The sequence below is a fragment of the Mustela lutreola genome, chromosome 17, assembly GCF_030435805.1.
Source record: "Mustela lutreola isolate mMusLut2 chromosome 17, mMusLut2.pri, whole genome shotgun sequence".
Classification (NCBI taxonomy): domain Eukaryota; kingdom Metazoa; phylum Chordata; class Mammalia; order Carnivora; family Mustelidae; genus Mustela; species Mustela lutreola.
Window position 1 is genome coordinate 7182009 of NC_081306.1, and position 26899 is coordinate 7208907.

At 36.4% G+C, this 26899-nt stretch overlaps 1 protein-coding gene across 1 annotated transcript in view; it reads right to left on the reverse strand.

The window, feature by feature from the left end:
* Nucleotides 1-26899, reverse strand: part of LOC131819762 (phospholipid-transporting ATPase ABCA3-like) — a 187998-nt gene that overhangs the window by 137567 nt on the left and 23532 nt on the right. Inside the window, exons 6-11 of the mRNA XM_059155049.1 lie at nucleotides 22412-22671; nucleotides 19309-19419; nucleotides 17533-17650; nucleotides 13170-13343; nucleotides 10128-10309; nucleotides 6253-6390 (exon numbers count right to left, since the gene is read on the reverse strand). Of these exons, the coding sequence (XP_059011032.1) occupies nucleotides 6253-6390; nucleotides 10128-10309; nucleotides 13170-13343; nucleotides 17533-17650; nucleotides 19309-19419; nucleotides 22412-22671 (983 nt within the window). The remainder of the gene's footprint in view (nucleotides 1-6252; nucleotides 6391-10127; nucleotides 10310-13169; nucleotides 13344-17532; nucleotides 17651-19308; nucleotides 19420-22411; nucleotides 22672-26899) is intronic.

Genomic DNA, 26899 nt, shown 5'->3' on the forward strand with positions numbered 1-26899 from the left:
ACACACACACACAAATAAGGGTAAATACATTATATGTATCTTTTAAAAATTTTCATCTTTATAGTCATATTCCATCCCTTTAATGTATTTACCCTTACTTGTGTGCATGTACTTGTGTACGTATATACATATATACATACACACACACACACACACACACACAATTTCTTTAAAATTTTGGGAGGTAGCTTCTTCTAAGAGACCAAAATACACTCAAAGTCAAGTGGGTGGCTCTGTTCTATTCACCAGTCATATATATATATACGTACGTACACACACACACACACACACACACACATATATATTTTAATTTCTTTTTCCCTCCTTTCTTCTCCCCCCAGTCTTGGGTCTCTTCTGATTTGGTTATCATACATTTTCTGGGGTCTGTGGAACCCTTTTAGTATTTTATTCCATCGTTCATATATTCTTTTTTTTTCCATTTTTAATTATGATTGTTTTTTTAAAATAATTTTTTAAAAAACATATAATGTATTATTAGCCTCAGGGGTCATTCATATATTCTTATCTGGATAAAATGACAAGGCGGAAAAACTCACCACAAAAATAACCAAGAGGCAGCACCAACCACTAGAAACCTTGGTCCCTACAGACCAATATGGACATTGGTAATATGTCAGAACTAGAGTTTAGAATGATGATTCCGAAGGTGCTAGCTGGGCTTGAAAAAGGCATGGGAGATATTAGAAAATATCTTTCTGAAGAAATAAAATCCTTTTCTGGAGAAATAAAAGAACAAAAATCTAACCAAGTTGAAATTAAAAAAAGCTACTAATGAGGTGGAATCAAAAATGGAGGCTCTTACTGCCAGGATAAAAGAGGCAGAAGAGAGAATTAGTGATATAGAAGACCAAATGATGGAGAATAAAGAAGCTGAGCAAAAGAGAGACAAACAACTACTGGAACACGAGGGGAGAATTTGAGAGATAAGTGATACCATAAGACGAAACAACATTAGAATAATTGGGATTCCAGAAAAAGAAGAAAGAGAGGGGGGAAGAGGGTATATTGGAGTGAATTATAGTAGAGAATTTCCCTAATATGGCAAAGGGAACAAACATCAAAATCCAGGAGGCACAGAGAGCCCCCCTCAAAACCAATAAAAATAGGTCCACACCTTGTCATCTAATAGTAAAACTTACAAATCTCAGTGACAAAGAGAAAATCCTGAAAGAAGCTCAGTACAAGAAGTCTGTAACATACAATGGTAGAAATATTAGATTGGTAGCAGACTTATCCACTGAGACCTGGCAGGCCACAAAAGACTGGCACTAAATGAGAAAGACATGCAGCCAAGAACTGTATCCAGATAGGTTATCACTGAAATAGAAGGATAGATAAAAAGGCTCCAGGACAAACAAAAATGAAAGGAATTTGCAAACTCCAAAGCAGCCCTACAGAAAATATTGAAAGGGGTCCTCTAAGCAAAGAGAGAGCAAAGTAGTAGACCAGAAAGGAACAGAGACAATAAGTCACTTATTGTCTAAGTAAGTCACTTATAGACAATACAGTGGCACTAAATCTGTATCTTCCAATAGTTACCTGGAATGTAAATGGACTAAGTGCCCCAATCAAAAGACACAAGGTATCAGAATGGATAGAAAAATAAAACCCATCAATATGCAGTCTACAAGAAACTCATTTTAGACGCAAAGACACCTCCAGATTTAAGGTGAGGGGATGGAAAACAACTTACCATGCTAATGGACATCAAAAGAAAGCTGAGGTGACAATCATTGTATCAGATAAATTTGATCTTAAGCCAAAGACTATAATAAGAGATGAGGAAGGACACTATATCATACTCAAAGGGTCTGTCCAACAAGAAGCTCTAACAATTTTAATATCTATGCCCCTAACATGGGAGCAGCCAACTATATAAGCCAAATAATAACAAAATCAAAGAAACACATTGACAATAGTACAATAATAGTAGGGGACTTTAACACCCCTATCACTGAAATGGGCAGATCATCCAAGCAAAAGATCAACAAGGAAATAAAGGCCTTAAAAGACACACTGGACCAGATGGACATCACAGATATATTCAGAACATTCTATCCCAAAGCAACAGAATACACAGTCTTCTCTAGTGCACATGGAACATTCTCCAGAAATGATTACATCTTGGGTCACAGATCAGGTCTCAACTGGTATCAAAAGTTTGGGATCATTCTCTGCATATTTTAAGACCACAATGCTCTGAAACTAGAACTCCATGACAAGAGGAAAGTTGGAAAGAACTCAAATACATGTAGGCTAAAGAGCATCCTACTAAAGAATGAATGGGCCAACCAGGAAATTAAAGAAGAATTGAAAAAAGTCCTGGAAACAAATGAGAATGAAAACACAACTGTTCAAAATATGTGGGACACAGCAACGGTGGTCCTGAGAAGAAAATACATAGAGATACAGCCTTTCTCAAGAAACAAGAAAGGTCTCAAGTACACAACCTAACCCTACACCTAAAGGAGCTGGAGGAAGAACACAAAGAAAGCCCCAATCCAGCAGGAGAAGAGAAATAATAAAGATCAGAGCTGAAAGCAGTGAAATAGAAACAAAAAGAACAGGAGCTTGTTCTTTGAAAGAATTAACTAGGAGCTGGTTCTTTGAAAGAATGAATAAGATTGATAAACCCTTAGCCAGACTTATCAAAAAGAAAAGAGAAAGGACCGAAATAAATAAAACCATGAATGAAAAGAGGAGAGATCACAACCAACACCAAAGAAATACAAACAATTATAAGAATATATTTTGATCAACTTTACGCCAGCAAATTTGACAATCTGGAAGAAATGGATGCATTCCTAGAGACTTATTAACTACCAAAACAGAACCAGCAAGAAATAGAAAACCTTAAAATACCCATACCAGTAAAGAGATTGAAGCAGTAATCAAAAATCTTCCACAAACAAGAGCCCAGGGCCAGATGGCTTCCCAGGGGAATTCTACCAAGCATTTAAAGAAGAATTAATACCTACTCTACCGAAACTATAGAAATGGAAGGAAAACCTCCAATCTCACTTTATGAGGCCAGCATTACCTTCATCTCAAAACCAGACAAAGGCCCAATCAAAAAGGAGAATTACAGACCAATATTCCTGATGAAGATGGATGCAAAAATTCTCACCAAAATACTAGCTAATAGGATCCAATAAGTCATTAAAAGTATTATTCACAACAAACCAAGTGGGATTTATTCTGGGGCTGCAAGGTTGGTTCAACATTCACAAAACAACTTGATACAATACGTTAATAAAAGAAAGAACAAGAACCATCTGTTACTCTCAATAGATGCTGAAAAAGCATTTGACAAAGCAAGCATTGCTTCCTGATCAAAACTCTTCACAGTGTAGGCATAGAGGGCAGATTCCTCAATATCATCAAAGCCATCTATGAAAAACCCACAGTGAATATCATTCTCAATGGGGAAAAACTGAGAGCTTTTCCCCTAAGGTCCGGAACATGGCACGGCTGTCTACTGTCACCACTGCTATTCAACATAGTACTGGAAGTCCCAGCCTCAGCAATCAGACAACAAAAAGAAATAAAAGGCATCTGAATTGGCAAAGGAGAAGTCAAACTCTCACTCTTTGTAGATGATATGGTCCTTTATGTGGAAAACCCAAAAGACTCCACCCAAAACTGCTAGAACTCATACAGGAATTCAGTAAAGTGTCAGGATATAAAATCAATGCACAGAAATCAGTTGCATTTCTATACCAACAGCAAGACAGAAGAATGAGAAATTAAAGAGTCAATCCCATTTACAACTATATCCAAAACTATAAAATACCTAGGAATAAACCTAACTAAGGAGGCAAAGAATCTGTATTCAGAAAACTATAAAGTCCTCATGAAAGAAATTGAGGAAGACACAAAGTGAAGGAAAAATGTTCCATGCTCATGGATTGGAAGAACAAATATTGTGAAAATGTCTCTGCTACCTAAAGCAATCTACACATTTAATGCAATCCCTATCAAAATACCATCCATTTTTTTTTTCAAAGAAATAGAACAAATAATTTTAAAATTTATATGGAACCAGAAAGGACCTCAAATTGCCAGAGGAATGTTGAAAAAGAAAACCAAAGTTGGCATCATCACAATTCCAGACTTCAAACTCTATTACAAAGCTGTAATCCTCAAGACAGTATGATACTGGCACAAAAACAAACACATAGATCTATGGAACAGAATAGACACCCCAGAAATGGACCCTCAACTCTATGGTCAACTAATCTTTAACAAAGTAGGAAAAAATATCCAATGGAAAAAAGACAGTCTCTTCAACAAATGCTTTTGGTAAAATTGGACAGCCACATGCAGAAGAATGAAACTGGACCATTTCCTTACACCACACATGATAACAGACTCCAAATGGATGAAAGACCTCAATGTGAGACAGGAATCCATCCAAATCTTTAAGGAGAACAGAGGCAATAACCTGTTGGACCTCAGCTGCTCCAACTTCTTTCTAGAAACATTGCCAAAGGCCAGGGAAGCAGGGCAAAAATCAACAATTGGGACTTCATCAAGATCAAAAGCTTTGCACAGCAAAGGAAACAATCAACAAAACCAAAAGACAACCAAAAGAATGAGAGATATTTGATATACCTACTCTGTGCTTACTGAGTTATCACAACAGCAAATATTTGAGATATTTGCAAATGACGTATCAGATAAAGGGCTAGTATCCAAAAATCTATAAATAACTTATCAAACTTAACACCCAATGAACAAGTAATCTAATCTAAAGAAATGAGCAGAAGACATGAACAGACATTTCTGCAAAGAAGACATCCAACTGGCCAACAGACACATGAAAAAATCCTCAACATCACTTGGCATCAGGGAAATACAAATCAAAACCACTGTGAGATATCACCTCACACCAGTCAGAAAGGCTAAAATTAACAAGTCAGGAAATGACAGATGTTGGCAAGAATGTGAAGAAAGGGGAACCCTCCTACATAGTTAATGGGAATGCAAGCTGGTGCAACCACTCTGGAAAACAGCATGGAGGTTCCTCAAAAAGTTGAAAATAGAGCTGACCTATGACCCACCCATAGTACTGCTAGGTGTTTACCCCCAAAATACAAATGTAGCGATACAAAGGGGCACATGCACGTGAATGTTTATAGCAGCAATGTGCACAATGGCCAAACTAGGGAGTTTCACTGCTAGGAAATCAGCATGAAAAGTGGGTCCACAGACCCACTCCCCAGTGAAACAAGAAAAGTTGTGAAAATTCAAAACCAAAACAACAACAAAAAAATCACATATCATCTTCAGGAATTGTCCTAAGGGAGCACAGGAAACAAGAAACATGTATTTAAGAAAATCTACTGCAACTTGGTAAATGACAGACTTGCTGTTTTTAACATGCTAGTCTAGTTTCTCATTCTAGGAATTATTCTAGTTTACTCCTCTTCCTTCGGTGTCCTCCCACCCCCCAGTATTCTCAGTTCTGTTGGCAATCTCTTGGATCTGTCCATTTGTCTTCATGTACACTTCCACAACCCTTATCCAATTCTTATTTCTTATAAAAAGTAGCACCCAGTCTTCTTTTTCCCATTCTTTTCCTTTTCAACTCCCCACCCTTCAACACCCTGTTTTCCATACTGTAGCCAAAATGATCTTTAAAACACGTGTATCATTTTCCTCTAGTGATCACCAATCAATGGCTTTCCAATGAAGCTATTTATTATCATTCTTTTGCCTCCAAATATACTGACTTCTTTTTGCTCCTCAAATACATGGAGATCTTTCTCACCTCAGTTCATTGAATTTGCTATTTGCTGACTGTGGGTATTATTCTTTTCTTATTTAGCTTTTCAAAAAAATTAGTTCTACTCATTTTTCAGATCTCAGCTCAAAGGTCATCTCCTCAGAGAGATTTCCCTTTAACTACATTTAGTGTCATCCTCGGCACTTACACTCAGATGTTACTAAGGTACCTAGCTTATTTTCTTCACAGAATTTATTACAAAATTGAAATATCACTTGTTGACAAGCCCATCAGAGGAGATTAAAAGCATAATGAAGTAAATACTATAGTGTAAAGATATATCTATGCATTCTATGGATATCTCTTAAATTACAATTATACTGCTTATGACCCATTCATTATTAAGCATATTATTTGTTTTCTAGAAATGGCCAGTTACAAATCCAGGGCACAGTATATGGCTTTCAGTCTTTGCAGGAAAAAGAGACCTTTGAAAGAAATACCTTGTGCAAATGTTTGATCTGGATACCTGCCACCAAAGTAGTAGGTTCAGGCTCAAAATACTTGTTTGGAGCTTCCCCACAGTTTTTCATCTCTTCTTTCTTCCTTCTAGTTTTTGGTTCACCAAACCAGTAGGAGTGCTACAAAGAAAGCCAAAATGTAATTACTAGGATGAGCTTTCAGAAATGAAGCATTTCATCTGAACACATCTATAATGAATAAAATGACTGACTTAGTAATCAAAATGGGCCTACAAAGAAAAGTCCAGGACCAGATATCATCACTGGTACCAACCATTTAAACAAGAGTTAACGAAAATTGTTCTCTAAGCCTTTCAAAAATGTAAGAGAAAGGAACAGTTTTTAACTCATTCTATGAGCTCAGTATTACTTGAAAAGCCAACCCCAAAGTCAGACAAAGACATCACAAGGAAAATAAACTACAGACCAATATCCCTTATTAATACATATTTTAAAATCTTCAAAATATACTTGTAAACTAAATCTAATAGCATATCAAAAGGAATATTCATCATGGCACAGTGGGACTTATCCTAGGAATTCAGAGAGGTTTAACGTACAAAAATCAATCAATGAAATATATCACACTAATAGAACAAATGGAACATGATCATTTCAACTGAAACAAATAAAGCCTCTGACAAAGTTTTTCAGGATTAAAAAAACACTTGGAAAACTAGGAACAGTTTCTTTTTTTTTTAAAGATTTTATTTATTTATTTGACAGAGAGAAATCACAAGTAAGCAGAGAGGCAGGCAGAGAGAGAGAGGAGGAGGAAGCAGACTCCCTGCTGAGCAGAGAGCCCGATGCGGGACTCGATCCCAGGACCCTGAGATTATGACCTGAGCCGAAGGCAGCGGCTTAACCCACTGAGCCACCCAGGCGCCCTAGGAACAGTTTCTTGAAATTCATCAGGGAACTTATGAAAAAACCCACAGCTTAGTTTTCAATAGTGAAAGACCTGAGCTTTTCCTCTAAAATCAGGAATAAGACAAGGATACCTGCTTTCATCCTTGCTATTCACAGAAATAAAAGATAACCAAACTGGAAAGAAAGAAGTAAAACTACCTATATTTGAAGATAATGTGATTCTACATACTGATATGCCCAAAGAATCCTCTCCCATATACACTATTAGAGCTAATAAACAAATTCAGCAAAGAGGCAGGATACAAGATCAACATGCATACATCAGTTGTGAACTATGAACAATATGAAAAGAAAATCCTATTCTAACAATTCTATTTATAATAGGATCCAAAAGAGTAAAATACTTAGGAACAAAGTTAGAGAGGTGAACGACTCATATACTGAAACTATAACACCTCAATGAAAGAATTTAAAGACAATATAAATAGAAAGACAAAAAAGAAAAAGAAAGTTCATGGACTGAAAGGCATTATTTTTCTGGTGGTGGGGGGTGATTTCGAGATCATCATTGTGTGCTTTGCACTGATTCCCAGAGTTCCCTGCATCACAGGGCTCCAGGGGCCCACAGTGCTGACATGTTCTTTCCTGGCTGTTTTCCTTTTCTGTCTCATTTTCCCCTCTTTCTGATCCTTACAAATAAATTTCAAACCCTGTAAGAGACAGCACTTTTAATACAGCACTACTACTTAAAGCAATCAACAGATTCACTGTAATTCCTATAAATATTCTAATGGTTACTTTTACAGATATAGAGAAGCTGATCCCAAGTTCTTATGGACTCCAAGACCTCCTAATAGCCAAAAAAATCTTGAAAAAGAAGAGAAAAAGCTGGATGACATTTTCAGATTTTAAAACTTACTATAAAACTATAGTAATCAAACAGTGTGGTATTGACAAAAGAACAGATGTATAGGCCAATGCAATAAACTTAAGTATGCAAGAGTGAAACCATACATTTATGGTCAATCAATTTGCAACAAGGGTGCTAAGACCATTCAATGGGGAAAAAAACAGTCTTTCCAAAGAATGGTATTGGGACAAAAGGATATCCACAGCCAAAAAATGAAGCTGAATCCCTATCTCATACTATATGAAAATCAACTCAAAACTGATCAGTGATCTAAATTTAACGATAAAACCATACAATTCTTTTTTTAAAAACCATCAAATTCTTAGAAGAAAACACAGGGGTAAATTTTGATGACTTTGGATTAGATATGACACAAAATTCACAAGCAACAAAAATTTTTTAATTGGCTTTGAATCAAAGTTAAAAATTACTGTGCATGGAAGAGTACTACAAAGAGAATGAAAAGATAAACCAGAGAATGGAATAAAATATTTGTAAATCATGTATCTGATAAGGATCTACTGTCCAGAATATATATTTAAAAAAAGTCACAGAGTTTGAATAGACATTTCTGTAAGTAACATATCCAATGGCCAAGAAGCAAGCCCATGAAAATATCTCAACATGATTAATCATTAGAGAAATGCATATCAAAACCATGAGACCACTTTATACCCACAAGGATGGCCATAATAAAGGAAAAAGAATAAAAAAGGGTTTTGAGGCTGTGGAGAAATTGGAACCCCGGTACATTGCTTGTGGGAATGTACAAATGGTGCAGTCACTGCAGAAAACAGTTTAGTGATTACTGAAGACAGGAAACAGAATTATCCTAAGTACTAGCAATTCTACTCCAAGGTATATTCCCAAAAGAACTGAAACAGGTACACAAGCAAATATTTATAGATAAATATTCCTAGCAGCGCTATTCAAACAGCCAAAAGATGACCTACATTTCTAACTATAGGTTGATAAAGGAATTGTCCTATATACTTACAATGGAATGTTATTCGGTAATCAAAAAGAATGAAGTGCTGATACATATTCATGTATAAACTTCAAAAACATTATGTTAAGTGAAAGAAGCTGAATAGTCACATATTATATGATTTTATTTATAAAAGACATCCAGAATAGTAAGTCCATAGAAAAAGAAAGCTGATTAGTGCTTGCTAGGGGCTTTGGGATAGGGAAAAATGGGATGTGACTTCTTAATGGGTATAAGGCTTTATTTTTGGGGGTGATAAATATTTTGGAACTAGATATGTGCAAGTACATTGTAAATGTACTAACCTCCCATGTTTTGTTCCACTTCAAAATAGTAAGTTTTAACATATGAATTTCATTGGAATTAAAAATTTTAAGGTGAAAAAAGAAATGAAGTACTCTAAGAACTTGAAAAAACACTGGCTTACTCTGTGGCTATTGCATACTTCAAGGGATTGAACTTTGCAGCAAAATTGTGTATTATTTATGTCTCTAGGATTTAGAAGTAAAAATTGTTTTGAAATGTTAGTGTTCAGGAAGAAGAGACAAAACGGAATTATTCAACAATGAAGTCACAGCCACTGCATTTTATCACACTCAGAATACTTTCTTTGTACTGTATATTATTCAGGAATAATGTGGAGGGCAAGATGCAGAAACTCTTCCACTCTAAGTAAACTGCTCTACTCCTTGAAAGTAAACAGGTGGTAAGGACAGAGATACGGGAAATAACCAATCCTCTACTTACCAGGATCTAAGAAATCATTGCATGTTATTTAGCTGGGAAAATCTTCTGCAGACTTTCAGGTTTCTTTATCCCTCAATCTAATTTACAATGTACCATGTAGCTGAAGAAGAGTTCTATTACTTGCAATTTTTAAATGTATGGAGTTTCAGTGTCTTATCCACAGATATGCATTTGCATATGTGGAAGGCTTTAAGAGATCAAGAAATAGCTAGCATTTTCATATGGCTGGCATGCACAGGCAAATTATTCTGCATCTGACCTTTTGATTTGCCTATAAATATTAAAAGAAATAGGCTCAAAAGGACTATGCCTTTTTATAATAACATCAGCATTAGTACTCACCATAAGAAAAAAGTACCATGGTTGGGGCACACCATACTGCCCTGGAAAGACAGTTTCTATATACCAGGTCACAAGGCCATACAAGAAAGCATCAAGTAAAAGCATCAACAAAATATAGCCAAACATGAGATTATCCTCAAGGCCGACTGGTGTCCAAATATTATTCCATCTAATACCAGTTTCTGAAATAAAAAGGAGATACCATGGATGACAGCTCTGTGAAACAGCAAAGAAAAAAGTTGATACTCTAAATCCTGTCACTGTGAATTATCTATATGTTAATACCCTTATTGTTTAAGTCATCTAAGAAAATGATAGAATATGTAATAATACTGGGTTCTTCTGACCTCAATTTAGAATCTACAAAAATAAATAGGAATGACTGAGACAGGGTCAATGAATGAAACAATAATAACAAAAATGGCAAGAAAAAAGCAAGTCTATTAGATCCTATTTTTCTATCCCTTCATACTAAATTCACATTTAAACTACCATCAGAGTACACAAATCTGGAAAAATATTCAACAGGACTAGAGATGGGTGCTGACTATATTACAAAGCAGAAGAAAAAGAGATTTTGCTTAAATATAGTTCTGGGGCACCTAGGTAGCTCAGTTGGTTAAGTGTCCAACTCTTGATTTTGGCTCAGGTCATGATGTCAGGGTCGTAAGATCCAGCCCTGCACTGGGCTCCATGCTGGGTGTGGAGCTTGCTTGATTCTCTCTCTCCCTCTCCCTCTGCTCTTCCTCCCCCACTCACACATGGCACATACAACTCTCTCTAAATCAATCAATAAATAAAGTTCTGATAGAAGAGAAAAAGAAAAATCATTAAAAAAGTTATCCTTTGTGGGGCACCTGGGTGGCTCAATGGGTTAAAGCCTCTGCCTTCGGCTCAGGTCACGATCCCAGGATCCTGGGATTGAGCCCCGCATGGGACTCTCTGCTCAGCAGGGAGCCTGCTTCTCTTCCTCTCTCTCTGCCTGCCTTTCTGCCTACTTGTGATCTCTGTCAAATAAATAAATAAAATTTTAAAAAATATCTTAAAAAAAAAGTTATCCTTTGTTCTATTTCTTCTATTTTTGGACAAAGTATAACATAACTGAAAAAGCATGGGGGCTTGCAGTGAACTCCTAATTCAAAGACATTTCATGAATATGGTCAGTGAAACTTGTCCTTTCTTCAGCTTCAGCCTCCCTTTCCTATAGATCAATACCATCAGAATATTCACTAGCACTGTGTATTTGAAAAAGCTATAAAAAAGTAACAGCTTAAGAAAAAGTATTTGGTAGAGTTAAAAATTATCAAAATGAGGGTGCCTGGGTGGCTCAGTGAGTTAAGCCACTGCCTTCAGCTCAGGTCATGATCTCAGGGTCCTGGGATCGAGTCCCGCATGGGACTCTCTGCTCGGCAGGGAGCCTGCTTTCTCCTCTCTCTCTCTGCCTGCCTCTCTGCCTACTTGTGATCTCTCTCTGTCAAATAAATAAATAAAATCTTTAAAAAAAATTATCAAAATGAAAGCCATTTTGAGAGACCGTGAACAGCAAATTAGCAACAACAACAAAGGTAGAATGCAATTTTAGGAAGTCTGCTGTACCTTGAGAAATCCTCCCAGCCAGAACACAACAGGAGTTTGTGAAAGAGAAAATATAGAAAAAAATAACTAAATAAAATAAACTAACCCAATAAAAAATAATTCAATTAGAAAACAAAAAAGTGGGTGCCTAGGTGGCTCAGTTGGTTAAGCGCCTGCCTTCGGCTCAGGTCATGATCCTGGAGTCCTGTATCGAGCTCCACATCAGGCTCCCAGCTCTGTGGGGAGTCTGCTTCTCCCTCTGACCCTCTCCCCTCCTATACTCTCACTCTCTTTCTCTCTCTCTCTCAAATAAATAAGTAAAAACCTTTTAAAAAACTAATTAGAAAACCAAAAAGTATACATTCTGTTGTAGACTAAGCCAATGAAAATCCCACATCTAGATAAATACCAGTGAAATTTTAATGTTTCAGGTATAAAGAAAGAAAAATGCAAGTATCCATACAGAAATCATATGTATATTCTTCTGACTGGCTGTTCATTGGGAGTAGGTTTTTGTTCACAGGTGAAAAAATTAAGTCCTTAATCATCTTCATTAATGAATAAATGTAATGAAATTCCCACTAAATCCCGGTAAGAGTTTTCATAGATTTTGATAAAGTGATTCTCAAAGTGATATGAATAAAAAACAAGGTCTGGGGATAAGAACATATTAAGACTTGTTATAAAGCTATGAGAAAACCACTGTAGTACTGACACAAAAGTAGAATAAAAGAGATCAAAAGAATGGAAAAAATCACCAGAAAGATACATGTATATGTGGAAACTTGACATAAAACAAAGATGGAATTTGAAACCAGTAGAGATCAACAAATTATCCAATAAATGATGGTAATAGCTTGATTTTCATATGGAAAATAAAATTAAATTCTTAGCTCAAACTGGCAGAAGTATCTACTCTGCACTTACTGAGTTATCACAACAGCAATAGCAATCAAAGCTAAGCTATGAATATCTTATAAGATAGTATTTTTATATTGAAAAATTATTTACATTAGTATGCATAATGTTTGAGCAAATATATGTGTATTGTTATACTAATAGCAAAAAACTGGAAACTACTTAAATATACATTGCTAGAGAACTAATCAATTATAGTACGTCACAATGGATGGAATATTAAATGTGTAAAAAGTTAATATTTCTCTATGTGAGAAGAGGCCTAACAGATTATTAAGTTAAATAAAGCAAGCAGCAGAACAGGCTTAAAACTACTTTGAGAGTATAACTGGAGGCTTATTGTGCCGTAATGGGGAACTTATAATTTTTCACAACTCTGGTTTTTCTTTTTTTAGTTCACATAACTGTTTTTACAATAAACAAATCTAGGGATAAATAATTTGTATAGGATTTTCTTACTTCGTTACCCACTGTCCCACCTATGTTGTCTCAATTCCACCTTTCAGGGAATCAAACAGCAAAGGCAAAATTTGCAGGGCAAACACATACGTCTTACTTCCAACTTGAGCAGACGACTAATCCCTAGTGCCAATGCAACATTTGAGCTGAGACAGGCAGCCACCTTCTTGGTAAGGGTCATCTGTCCGTAGAATTGATTAATGGTATTAAATGGAAAGAAACTGGCAAAATATAGGAGACTTCCAGCAGAAGCAGCCAAATGGACTGAAAATAAGGAAATTAGAAGGTCACTCTAAAGCAATATGCAAAACAATGACTTTTTCTACTACATTATAGAGAAAAGAATGTAAGCTCTATGAGGGAAGAGTAGTTGTCTTTATTTTTCATCCTTGTATCACCATCAGGCTCACAGTACATGCTCCCTAAATATGTGTTAAATAAATGAATTAATAGTTTGTGTACAGGATATTTATAGTCATTTAAATAAAGATTTATTCATGAGCACTGGGCTTGAGAAATTATAAATGCACACAATCAGTAAATAACAGCTAGAGTTTCCAGAGTCTTAACTACTGGGTAGAATAAAAAGCTCTGTATGAAGTTTTAAACATATAAAACATGAAGTTTTAAACATAAACAAAAAAAAGAAAAAAAAGAAAGAAAAAAATAAACATATGCTTCCAATCTCAATCACAATGCTCCAAATAAAGAATAGCTGAATAGGGGTGCCTGGGTGGCTCAGTGTGTTAAAGCCTCTGCATTCTTTTTTTTTTTTTTAATTTTTTAATGTTTTTTAATTTTTTATTTTTTTAATTAAATTTATTTATTTTCAGTATAACAGTATTCATTATTTTTTCACCACACCCAGTGCTCCATGCAATCCGTGCCCTCTATAATACCCACTATCTGGTACCCCAACCTCCCACCACCCCACCACTTCAAACCCCTCAGATTGTTTTTCAGAGTCCATAGTCTCTCATGATTCACCTCCCCTTCCAATTTCCCCCAACTCCCTTCTCCTAACTCCCCATGTCCTCCATGCTATTTGTTATGCTCCACAAATAAGTGAAACCATATGATAATTGACTCTCTCTGCTTGACTTATTTCACTCAGCATCATCTCTTCCAGTCCCATCCATGTTGCTACAAAAGTTGGGTATTCATCCTTTCTGATGGAAGCATAATACTCCATAGTGTATATGGACCACATCTTCCTTATCCATTCGTCCGTTGAAGGGCATCTTGGTTCTTTCCATAGTTTGGCGACCGTAGCCATTGCTGCTATAAACATTGGAGTACAGATGGCCCTTCTTTTCACTCCATTTGTATCTTTGGGGTAAATACCCAGGCCTCTGCATTCTGCTCAGGTCATGATCCCAGAGTCCTGGGATTGAGCCCTGCATCAGGCTCTTTGCTCAGGAGGGGGCCTGCTTCCTCCTCTCTCTCTGCCTGCCTCTCTGCCTACTTGTGATCTCTGTCTGTCAAATAAATAAACAAAATCTTAAAAAAAAAAAAAAAGAATAGCTGAATAAATTGCTAACTACTGAGAGTTGGATATGGTTAGGTCCATAAGCATTGGATCCTATGGGCTCAAAAAAGAATTCTTGTTAAGATTATCATTGGGATGACATAAAGTCAACATTAAAGAAGAAAGTGATAACACCCAAATCATGGTCAACTAATCTTCAACAAAGCAGGAAAGAATATCCAATGGAAAAAAGACACTCTCTTCAACAAATGGTGTTGGGCAAACTGGACAGCCACATGCAGAAGAATGAAACTGGACCACTTTCTCAAATCATATACAAAAATAAATTCAGAATGGATCAAAGACCTCAAAGTGAGACAGGAAACCATTGAAATCCTAGAGGAGAACACAGGCAGCAACCTCTTTGACTTAGGCCATATCAACTGTTTGCTAGGCACATCGTTGGAGACAAGGGAAACAAAAGCAAAAATAAACTCTTAGAACTTCTGCATGTTGAAGAAACAAAACTAAAAGGCAACCTATGGAATGGGAAAAGATATTTGCAAACAACTTATCTGATAAAGAGTATCTAAAATCTATAAAGAACTTATTAAATTCAACACCTGAAAAACAAATAATCCAGTTTAGAAATGGGCAGAAGACACAAATAGACATTTTTCCAAAGAAGACACCCAGATGGCTTACAGATACATGAAAAGATGCTCAGCATCACTCAGGAACAGGGAAATACAAACCAAAACCATGATGAGAAAGCACCTCAGACCTATCAGAATGGCTAAAGTTAACAGCACAAGAAACAACAGATGTTGGCAAGGATATGGAGAAAGAGGAACACTCTTACACTGTTGGTGGGAATGAAAACTAGTGCAGCCATTCCAGACAAAAGTATGGAGGTTCTTCAAAAAGTTAAAAATAGAACTATCCTACAACCCAGCAATTGTACTACTCGGTATTTACCCAAAGGATATAAAAATTATAGATTCAGAGGGGTACATGAACCCCAATGTTCATAGCAGCATTATCAATGATAGCCAAACTATGGAAAGAGTCCAAAGGTCTACTTACTGATAAAGAAGATGTAGTACAACACACACACACACACACACACACACCACAGTGGAATATTACTCAGCCATCAAAAAGAATGAAATCCTGCCCTATGCCATGATGTAGATGGAACTACTAAATGAAATGTCAGAGGAAGACAAATACCTTATGACTTCATTCATATGTGGAATTAAGAAACAAAACAGATGAACACAGGAGAAAGGGGAAAGAAAAAGAGAGAGGAAAACCATAAGAGACTCTTAATTATAGAGAACACACTGAGGGTTGATGGAGGGAGGTGGGTTGTGGATGGGCTAAATGGATAATGTGTATTAAGGGGGGCACATGTTGTGATGAGCAAGGACTGCTATATGTAAGTGATGAACTGCCAAATTCTACTTCTGCAACCAGTATTACACTATATGTTAACTAACTAGATTTAAATAAAAACTTGAAACAAAAAAATAAAGTTAAAAAGGCAAACACAAAAAAACACTCAAATTACAATGATATCAACTGTCTCCTTCTTCCTTTAAATCACTTTATTGAGGTATAACTGACATATAAAGAGCTGTACATACTTAAGGTAAACAATTTGATGAGTCTGGAGGTAGGTATATACCTGTGAATACTTGTGAATACATTATAATCTATACTATAAACATATCTATCACCTCCCAAAGTTTCCTTCTGCCCTGTTTACTTATTATCTTTTTGGTAACAATGAATACTTAACATAAAATGTACCTCTTAGCAAGTTTTTTAAGTGTATAGTACAGTATTACTGTAATACTACAATATTACTATTACTTATAGGCACTATGTCTTTTAGTAGATCTCTAAGATACTTCTTCGTCTTGCATAATGAAACTCTGTACCCTTTCACTAATACCTCCCTGCTTCCCTTTCCCCCAACTCCCAGGAAATAACCATTCTATACTGTGTATAAAGTATGACTACTTTAGATGTTTTTTTTTAATTTAATATTAATTTAATTCAGTATAAATCAATTGTATGTTTATTTTTTTATTTTAATTCCAGTATAGTTAACATACAGTGTTTTATTCATTTCAGATGATAGTGATCCAAAGGGGCACGTGCACCCGAATGTTTATAGCAGCAATGTCCACAATAGCCAAACTATGGAAAGAACCTAGATGTCCATCAACAGATGAATGGATCAAGAAGATGTGGTATATATACACAATGGAATACTATGCAGCCATCAAAAGAAATGAAATCTTGCCATTTGCGACAACATGGATGGAACTAGAGCGTATCATGCTTAGCGAAATAAGTCAAGCAGATGTATAATATAGTGATTCAATGGCTATATATATATTACTCAGTGCTTATCAAGATAAGTGTACTTTTTTTAAATTTATTTTTTATTTCTTTTCAGCATAACAGTATTCATTGTTTTTGCACCACACCCAGTGCTCCATGCAATCCATGCCCTCTCTAATACCCACTACCTGGTTCCCCCGACCTCCCACGCCCCACCACTTAAAACCCCTCAGATTGTTTTTCAGAGTCCATAGTCTCTTATGGTTCACCTCCCCTTCCAATATCCCCCAATTCCTTTCTCCTCTCTAACTCCCAAGATGCCCTTCAAAGGATGAATGGATAAGGAAGATGTGGTCCATATACACTATGGAGTATTATGCCTCTATCAGAAAGGATGAATACCCAACTTTTGTAGCAACATGGACGTTTTATTTTTAAATTTGAAGGGATGGATGAAACAGGTGAAGGGAATTAAGGGCACACTTATTGTAATTTGCACTGAGTAATGTACATAATTATTGAATCACTGTATTGTATACCTGAAACTAATATAACACTATACATTAATTACAGTGGAATTTAGTAAACAAATACCCCCAAAATCTATTATAGAATGAGTCTTAGACTTACCTTTATTGAAGAACGTGCTAACCATAAAGGCAAAGAATATTGAAGCAATGGCGTAACACATAAGAAAGACAAAGATGAAACTACCGTCACTGAAGCGAAAGATTGGCTCACTGAAAATCTACAAAAAAACAATTATGACATAGGTAAGGTACATGATAAATTACTGTCACATAAACATAAGAAAAGAGGGAGGATAGTGCTAATGTGGTAGATTACTGCTAAGTGACTGAAACTCAATTAGATGAAATTTAACTAAGCAACTTATTTCTTACAGAAGGGTTTATGTTTTTCTCAGAGATATAGCAGCCTCTAAGTTTCCACAGCAGAAATAAAATCTGTATTTCATTCTCCTGGCACCTGAGACCAACCGGTTCACCATAAAATTACCTTTTGCCTGCCAAAGGGTAATTGAGGCAGGCTATAATCAGCAAAAACTAAGATGTCTAACACATGTAGCTAGTGAGCACGTGAAAGGTAGCTAGTGTGACTGAGGAACTAAATTTTTTTTTTAAGATTTTATTTATTTATTTGACAGAGAGAAATCACAAGTAGACGGAGAGGCAGGCAGAGAGAGAGAGAGAGGGAAGCAGGCTCCCTGCTGAGCAGAGAGCCCAATGCGGGACTCGATCCCAGGACCCTGAGATCATGGCCTGAGCCGAAGGCAGCAGCTCAACCCACTGAGCCACCCAGGCGCCCCAGGAACTAAATTTTTTAAAAAGATTTTTATTTATTTATTTGACAGACAGATCACAAGCAGGAAGAGAGGCAGGCAGAGAGAGAGAGAGGAGGAAGCAGGCTCCCCACTGAGCAGAGAGCCCGATGCGGGGCCTGATCCCAGGACCCTGAGATCATGACCTGAGCTGAAGGCAGAGTCTTTAACCCACTGAGCCACCCAGGTGCCCCATGAGGAACTAAATTTTTATTTTCATTTAATTTTAGTTATCTTGATTTAAATTGAAAAAATGAAGGCAGTGTCTAATACAGATCAAGTATTTCTTTTTTTTTTAAAGAAGACTTTTATTTTTTTAAAGGATTTTATTTATTTATTTGATGGAGAGAGCACAAGTAGCAGAGTGGCAGGTAAAGAGAGAGGGAAAAGTAGGCTTTCCGTGGAGCAGGGAGCCCAAGGTAGGGCTCAATCCCCAGGGATAGTGACCTGAGCCAATGGCAGACGTTCAACAGACTGAGCCACCCAGGCATCCCCGGATCAAGTATTTCTGATGAAAATATAGCATATGAATTCAGATGTGTTGTAAATATAAAACACACCCTGAAGTAGGAAGACAGTACAAAAAAATGTAGGGGTGCCTGGGTGGCTCAGTTGGTTAAGAATCTGCCTTCAGGGGCGCCTGGGTGGCTCAGTGGGTTAAGCCGCTGCCTTCGGCTCAGGTCAAGATCTCAGGGTCTTGGGATCAAGTCCCATATCGGGCTCTCTGCTCAGCAGGGAGCCTGCTTCCTCCTCTCTCTCTGCCTGTCTCTCTGTCTGCGCCATTCTCATGCTCTCTCTCAAATAAATAAATCTCTCGCTCTTTCAAATAAATAATATAAATAAATAAATACAATATAAAAAAGAATGTAAAAAAATCTCTTCACTTTTAAATTGGTTGCATATTCAAATATTTTGTATGTATTAGGTTAAATTTAAAATATCATTAACATAATTTCACCTGTTTTTTATGGTTTTAAAAATTTCTACTGGTTACTAAAAAACCAGTATTACATATGTGACTCATGGTATTTTTACTGGGTAGCATGAAATTACACACTTGCCTTGGCAGAGAATAAAATACATATCATAGAGATAATAATAATATAAAAAAAGAAGAATGTGAAGAAATAGGCAGCCCAGATGATCCAGTTTTTAAGTCCAATTATAAGCTGGTACTCCTGTAGGAAAGTCAACACAAATCAAATATTAAATGCATCAGCAAATTCATACCACTTACATATATTTTTCTATTTAAATCTCCATAAAAAACTATGTGAATGGTTAATATCATCTCCATGTTATGAATAAGAAAAGTCAAGTCTCAGAAAGTATGCCATTCAAAATTATGCAGCCAATTAGGGCAGTGCTGGCATTAAAATAGACTTCTCCTGAGTTCAGAGATCTTTCTTCATTACCACACCTTGTAACGGAACAAAAGGTAAAATATCTAAAATTAAAACTTTGAAATATTAAGCTCTCTTTTCTATTATACTCTACTTCCTGGAGTATAAGAAAAGTGTGTCTTTTTTTTTTTTTTAATCCAGTTGACTATACTTATGTTTGTTCCTTTTAGGCAACATGTCTTTATCCCCTTCTAGTTGTTTTCAAGATTTTCTTTTTGGTCTTTAATTTTCAACAGTTCGAATATTGTGTGTGTGTGTGTGTGTGTGTGTGTGTTATTTTTCCTCTGTGTGTGTGTGTGTGTGTGTGTGTATTTTTCCTGTGTGTGTGTGTGTGTTATTTTTCCTGTGTGTGTGTGTGTGTGGTTTTATTTTTTCTGTGTGTGTGTTATTTTTCCTGTGTGTGTGTGTGTGTGTTATTTTTCCTCTGTGTGTGTGTGTGTCTGTTATTTTTCCTGTGTGTGTGTGTGTGTGGTGTTATTTTTCCTGTGTGTGTGTGTGTTATTTTTCCTGTGTGTGTGTGTGTGTTATTTTTCCTGTGTGTGTGTGTGTGTGTGTGTGTTATTTTTCCTGCTGTGTGTTCTCTGAGCTTCTTAGACCTGTGATTTGATGTCTATCATTAAATTTGGAAAATTCTCTGCTGTTATTTCTTTGGCTCTATTCTCTTGTCTCCTTTTCGGGGATTTAACTTGTATATATGTTATACTATTTATATTGTCCTATACTTTTTAAATGCTTTATTCTGGGTTTTTACTTTTTACATTTATGTTTTACATTTTACAATTTTGTCTTTGCATTTCAGTTTGTGTAATTTCAACTGTCATATTCAATTCTATGATTCTTTCCTCAAGTCTAGTGATGAGCCCATCAAAAGTGTTCTTCATTTTTGTTAGCATGTTTTTTATGTCTAGAAATTCTATTTGACTCCTAATAGTTTTTACCTGTCTGATAACATTACCTATCTGATCTTGCGTGTTACCTACTGTGTAGAAAGAGTTAACAAAGGAGGCCCAAGACTACTATTCCTAGAAAGGCATGTACTGGGCACTGGGTGTTATATGCAACTGATGAATCAATAAACTCTTATCTCTGAAACTAATAATACACTATATGTTAATTGAATTTAAATAAAAAATAAATTAATTTGGGGATAAAAAAAAAAAGAAAGACATATTTACAAGTTGGCCCTTGGCTGGTATATGGGAACTTGGTTGGTAAACTGCTCCCTACACTGATACAAAACTTTCCTTAAATGGTAAGTGTAGGTGACTGTGCCAAAACTGTTGGTACAAACACTATGGTTTATGCTGAATACCTGCTTTCTAGGAGTGTGAAATTTTGGTAAATGCTAGGCAAAGGGTGTCTACATGACCAGTCCCCATCAAAACCTCGGGTGCTAAATCTCTAATGGACTCCCCTGGACACAAACATCACAAACATACTGCTGGATTTTCTTCACAAACGTACTGCTGGGTTTTCATTGCTGGGGCAAGAGTGTGCTCTGTGTGACCTCTTGTGGGGTTAACTGAAGAAGCCTGCAGGTGAATTCCTCCAGGCTGTGTCTGTGCCTGTGTCATATCCTCTTCTGAGCCAGCTATGTTTATTTACTTCCTATACCACTATAATAATGCCTCGCTGTGAGCAATAACTATATGCCAAGTCCCACTAGTCCTTCTAGAGAATTTCAGAAACAAGGGGCTATCTTGAGGATCCTGGACACATCTACCTTTCCCTTAGAGCCTTTAAATAATTAATTATAGTAATTTAAAATTCCTTGTCTGGTGGGACGCCTGGGTGGCTCAGTTGGTTAAGCAGCTGCCTTCGGCTCAGGTCATAATCCCGGCGTGCTGGGATCGAGTCCCACATCAGGCTCCTTGCTTGGCGGGGAGCCTGCTTCTCCCTCTGCCTCTGCCTGTCATTCTGTCTGCCTGTGCTCGCTCTCTCCCCCTTTCTCTCTCTGATAAATAAATAAAATCTTAAAAAAAAAAAAAATAAAATAAAATAAAATAAAATAAAATTCCTTGTCTGGTATTTCCAACATTTGTGTTTTATCTGTGTCTGGTTCTGGTAACTGATTTGCCTCTTTGGACCAAGTTTTTTTCTTAATTTTTGGTGTGCCTAATAATTTTTTTGTTGATACCCAGACATTAGGGTAACAGATATGAAGGTAAAAGCCTAAGATGTGGGGTTTTATGTTAATTTAGCCAGGACCTGTTCATTGATACTCTAATTATTAAAGGCTTTAAATCCCTCCAGTGACCTTTTTTGTCCCCCTGCATGCCTTTAGGTTTTCTCTTCCCATTGCTCCCAAGAGACAAGTTTCTTTCTGAAATTCTGCCAGCTTGAAAAACTGACAAATGATATCAGTACTCACTTTTCTTATTTTACGTTTCCTGCTACTGGGATATAACAACTACCCACTAATGACAAATATATAGAAATAATCCAACTCTCTATACAAAAGAGTCCCACATGCCTAAAAACATTTTTACAGAAACAGATGAACATAGAGGTGAAAAAAGAGAGAGACAAACCATAGAACAGACTCTTAACTATACAGAACAAACTTGGGGCTGCTGGAGGGGAAGTGGGGTGGTGGGGTGGTTTAAATAGGTGATGGGGATTAAAGAGAGCACTTGTGATGGGCCCCAGGTGTTGTATATAAGCGATGAATCTCTAAATTCTACATTATACGTTAACTAACTGGAATTTAGATAAATTTAAATAAATGGAATTTAATAAGAACTTGAAACAAAGAAACTGAGATTACCTTCAATCTTTTTTCCCTTTCCCAGACAATGGATCGCATGATGGAAAGTACAGTTGGAGAGAACATCAGGATGAACATCAAAGGGAGGAAGGAACTAGTGATCCAAATTAATCCATCATGAGAATAAGCTGGGTGTGGAAATCTCTGGATAAAGATACTGATATTATCAAACAGTTTCTGGCTAGCACTGCTTTCATGATACAGCATGATGGCCTTATCCAAGGCATGCTGTACGGCCAGGAACCCTTCTCTGATGTACCCTGCAAGAGAAAACAAACAATGTCAAATAAAGCAGACCAAGGAATTACTCAGACACATAAATAACATGGCAATTCAAGTAAGTCATAGTTTGTCACCTACAGAACACAAATTTACTGGTGTATCGAGGCTAAATGCACATAATTACCCTGAAAACATATCATTGTTTTGACACAGAAATAAGGGATACGGGGCACCTGGGTGGCTCAGTGGGTTAAAGCCTCTGCCTTCGGCTCAGGTCATGATCCCAAGGTCCTGGAATCGAGCCTCAAGTCAGGCTCTCTGCTCAGTGGGGAGCCTGCTTCCTCCTCTCTCTCTGCCTGCCTCTCTGCCTATTTGTGATCTCTGCCTGTCAAATAAATAAATAAATAAATCTTTTAAAAAAAAAGAAAAGAAAAAGAAATAAGGGATACATCTTCAGCTGAATCTGATTCACATCTTCCCAAAATTACATATACTTAGTAACAGTGGAAGGCTTGCTAATGTAATCTATATTTTAAAAAGAAGGCAGATTTAATTAGATATTAGAGAGATGAAGAAATACAGAAATGAGGCTGAGAATCACAGATAAATTCTACAGAGTAATGCAGAAAAATGCAAGAAAAATTGGTCCACATTAGCCATACAACTAAAAAGCAACCATACAACTAAGACAACTTAGGGTTTAATTTGTTTTTATCCATTTTCTAAAATTGGAACTCTGATCATTAATTTTGCACTTTTCCATTTTTCTAATATGAACATTTAAAACTATAAAATTCTAAGCATGGCTTTAGCTATAATCCTCCAGTTTTGCTCCCATATCTTAACATGTCAGGTTTTCTTATTATTCGATTTAAAATATTTTCTGATTTGTGACTTCTTTGACTCATTACACTCTATATGATTTCAGTCTTTTTAGTTTCAATGTGATTTATTTTACAACTCAATATAAGAGTTATTCTGGTGGAAATGCCATGTGAACTTAAAAAGAATGTGTATTCTACCACTGTTGAGTAAATGTAAATCAGCTGTAAATGTAAATCAGCTGTAAATGTCAATCAGCTCAGGGAAACTTAGAACATTCTTCATATCATTTACTTCTTTACAATTTTTTTTGTTTAGATGTTCTGTCAACTATTGAGAGAAGGATATTAATATCTCCATTGACAACTATGGTATTGCCCAATTCTTCCTTTAATTCTGTCAATTTTTGCTTCATGTATTTTGAAGCTGTTATTAAATATATACATATTTAGAATCGTTATATCTTCCTGACAAATTGATCTTTTGTCTTGAAATCTGTCTTATCAGATATGTGTATACCTGCTCCAGCCACTTTATGGTTACTATCTTTAATCACATTTAAGACACTTTTAAAAAATTAACATATAATGTATTATTTGCCCCAGGGGTACATCAGACTTACACATTTCACAGCACTCACCATAGCACATACCCTCCCCAGTGTCCATGACCCAGCCACCATATCCCTAGACCCGCACCCCCCAGCAACCCTCAGTTTGTTACACATTTAAGACTCTTAAAGCCATTTTTCTACACATACGTTTTTCTTCTCTTTTCTTTTACTCATCAGGGATTCTAATTACACTTATGTTAGAACTTTGGGTATTGCTCCACATTTCAATGAAAGTCAATTTTTTTGTTTTTCAAACTGAACACATTTTATTGTTCCAAGTTCATTTACTCTTTCTTATGTTATCTTCATTATTAAATCTGTCCTATATTTTCCAATTCTAGACTTTGTTTTATTCCTTTTTATGGTTTCTAATTCTCTGCTGAGACTTACCACTTCTTTCATTGTACACATTTTAATTCAATGACTGAGAATAGTTACAATAGCCACATTACAACAAGTTCTTATCTGCTAGTTCCATATTCTGAGTTTTTTTTTGGAGTCTCGGTTGATATTAAGATGCAGTACACAAAACCACTCTAATAGTAATACTATATTAGTTTAAGAGTAGAAAGACTAGGGTAGCTCAGTCGGTTACGCATCTGCCTTCAGCTCAGGTGGCAATCCCAGGTTTCTGGGATTGTGCCCCATGTTGGGCTCCCTGCTCAGTGCAGAGTCTGCTTCTCCCTCTCCTCCCTGCTCTCTCTCGCTATTTCTGTTGCTGTCCCTCTCTCTCAAATAATAATATTAATAATAGTAGTAGTAGTAGTAGTAGTAGTAGTAAAAAATTTTAAAAAGAATAGACTAATAGAAAAAAAGAATTTTAGGACATTATTTTAAACAGTTTTGGGAAAACTATTTTCCTCTCTGTGGTAAAAAAACAATACTGAATCCCTAGCCCAACTACACACAAACATGAACTACTTCCTCATGGATTAACAACCAAATTACTGAGGGAAAAACCATAAAGAGGAAATAGTAGAATATTTTTGAAGTAGGGATGGACTTCTTAAACGAAAGCCCAGAAAAAGACCATGTGGCCAAAATATGACAAATTACATCTAATGAAAGATCTCTGCTATTTCAATAAAGGACAGCATAGATAAAATCAAAAGTTGGAAAAACATACTTTCAAAATTTGGAACCAATAATATATCTGAAAACATGGAACTCCCAAATAAATATAAATCTTTAAATAGATAGCTAAACAAAATGTGTGTTGGATTATTTGAAACTGTGTTCTGTGGAGGAATGTTGTTTTAAGCTTTAAAATATTATAAAAGTTCATTTGTGGTAATATAACTGAAAATTTAAGCATAGTTTTCCACTCCTCCCTTGGTTCATGTAATAGATTATCTTAATTTTCTACTCATTTCCCTGCCAATCTTTCTTAGTCTTTGTACCTTTATCCTCCTTTGTTGACCATTCTCTGGAATATCTTGATCATTTATATAATTATTATATAAATTGTGAAACACAGGCCACAGTACTATTTGCTCTGCAACAGTATACAACAAAAACCAAAGATAAACTATGAGTGTTATCGCTTGGAGATATGCATCCACTACCATAATAAATCATTTCTCCTATTAAAACTGAATATTGCTATAACCTGTGTCTCTCATAATTTCCAGGAGAAATTTCATACTCCTTCACCTACATGCCAGGTCTTTAATGACATTTTTGCCTCTTAACCTCATTTCTTTTTTCTTTTTTAATTTTATTTATTTATTTGAAAGACAGAGCTCATATGTAGGCAGAGGGGAAGGCAGAGAGAGAGAGAGGGAAGCAGGCTTCCTGCCAAGCAGAGAGCCTGATGTGGGACTCGATCCCAGGATCGAGCCAAAGGCAGAAGCTTCTGAGCCGAAGGCAGAGGCTTTAACCCACTGAGCTACCCAGGCGCCCCTTAACCTCATTTATAACAGCCTTACATGTACCATCTATTCTAGCTAATAAAGAAAGAAAACAAACAAAAGGCCATGCAGTTCCCCGAATGTGGCATCCTGTCCTGTATGTGTTCATGATTTTACTTCCACTGCCTGAAATAATCACCACCCATCTCCAACTAACTATTTAAATACATGTATGTATTGACTCAGTTTAATCCTTAAACTCAAATTCAATCTTAGAGTAGACTCTGTAAGGATTATTTTTAAGGACTGCCTAATAGGCTCAACTATTCTTTTACTGATTTTGTTTCCAACTTTTGTTCCTTGTGCTAGAATATGCACAGCTTTTTTCTTCTATAAATATTTGCTAAAGACAAAAATCTCAAGATAGTTGGTAAATCCAAAGTTCCACATCAATGGTTTTTCATGTAAGATAATTTTCAAAATAAAAATCTGAATTAAGGGGGCACCTGGGTGGCTCAGTGGGTTAAGCCGCTGCCTTCAGCTCAGGTCATGATCTCAGGGTCCTGGGATCGAGTCCCGCATCGGGCTCTCTGCTCAGCAGGGAGCCTGCTTCCTCCTCTCTCTCTGCCTGCCTCTCTGCCTACTTGTGATCTCTCTCTGTCAAATAAATAAATTAATTAATTTTAAAAAATCTGAATTAAAAATTACCACAGTTTTGGGGCGCCAGGGTGGCTCAGTGGGTTAAAGCCTCTGCCTTTGGCTCAGGTCATGATCCCAGGGTCCTGGGATCGAGCCCCACATCAGGCTCTCTGCTCAGCAGGGAGCCTGCTTCCCCCTCTCTCTCTGGCTACCACTCTGCCTACTTGTGATCTCTGTCTGTCAAATAAATAAATCTTTTTTAAAATTACCACAATATCAAATCAGTAAAATTATATATAGACATGAATAGGCAAGCGATGCCAACAAATGAAAGTATTTGTA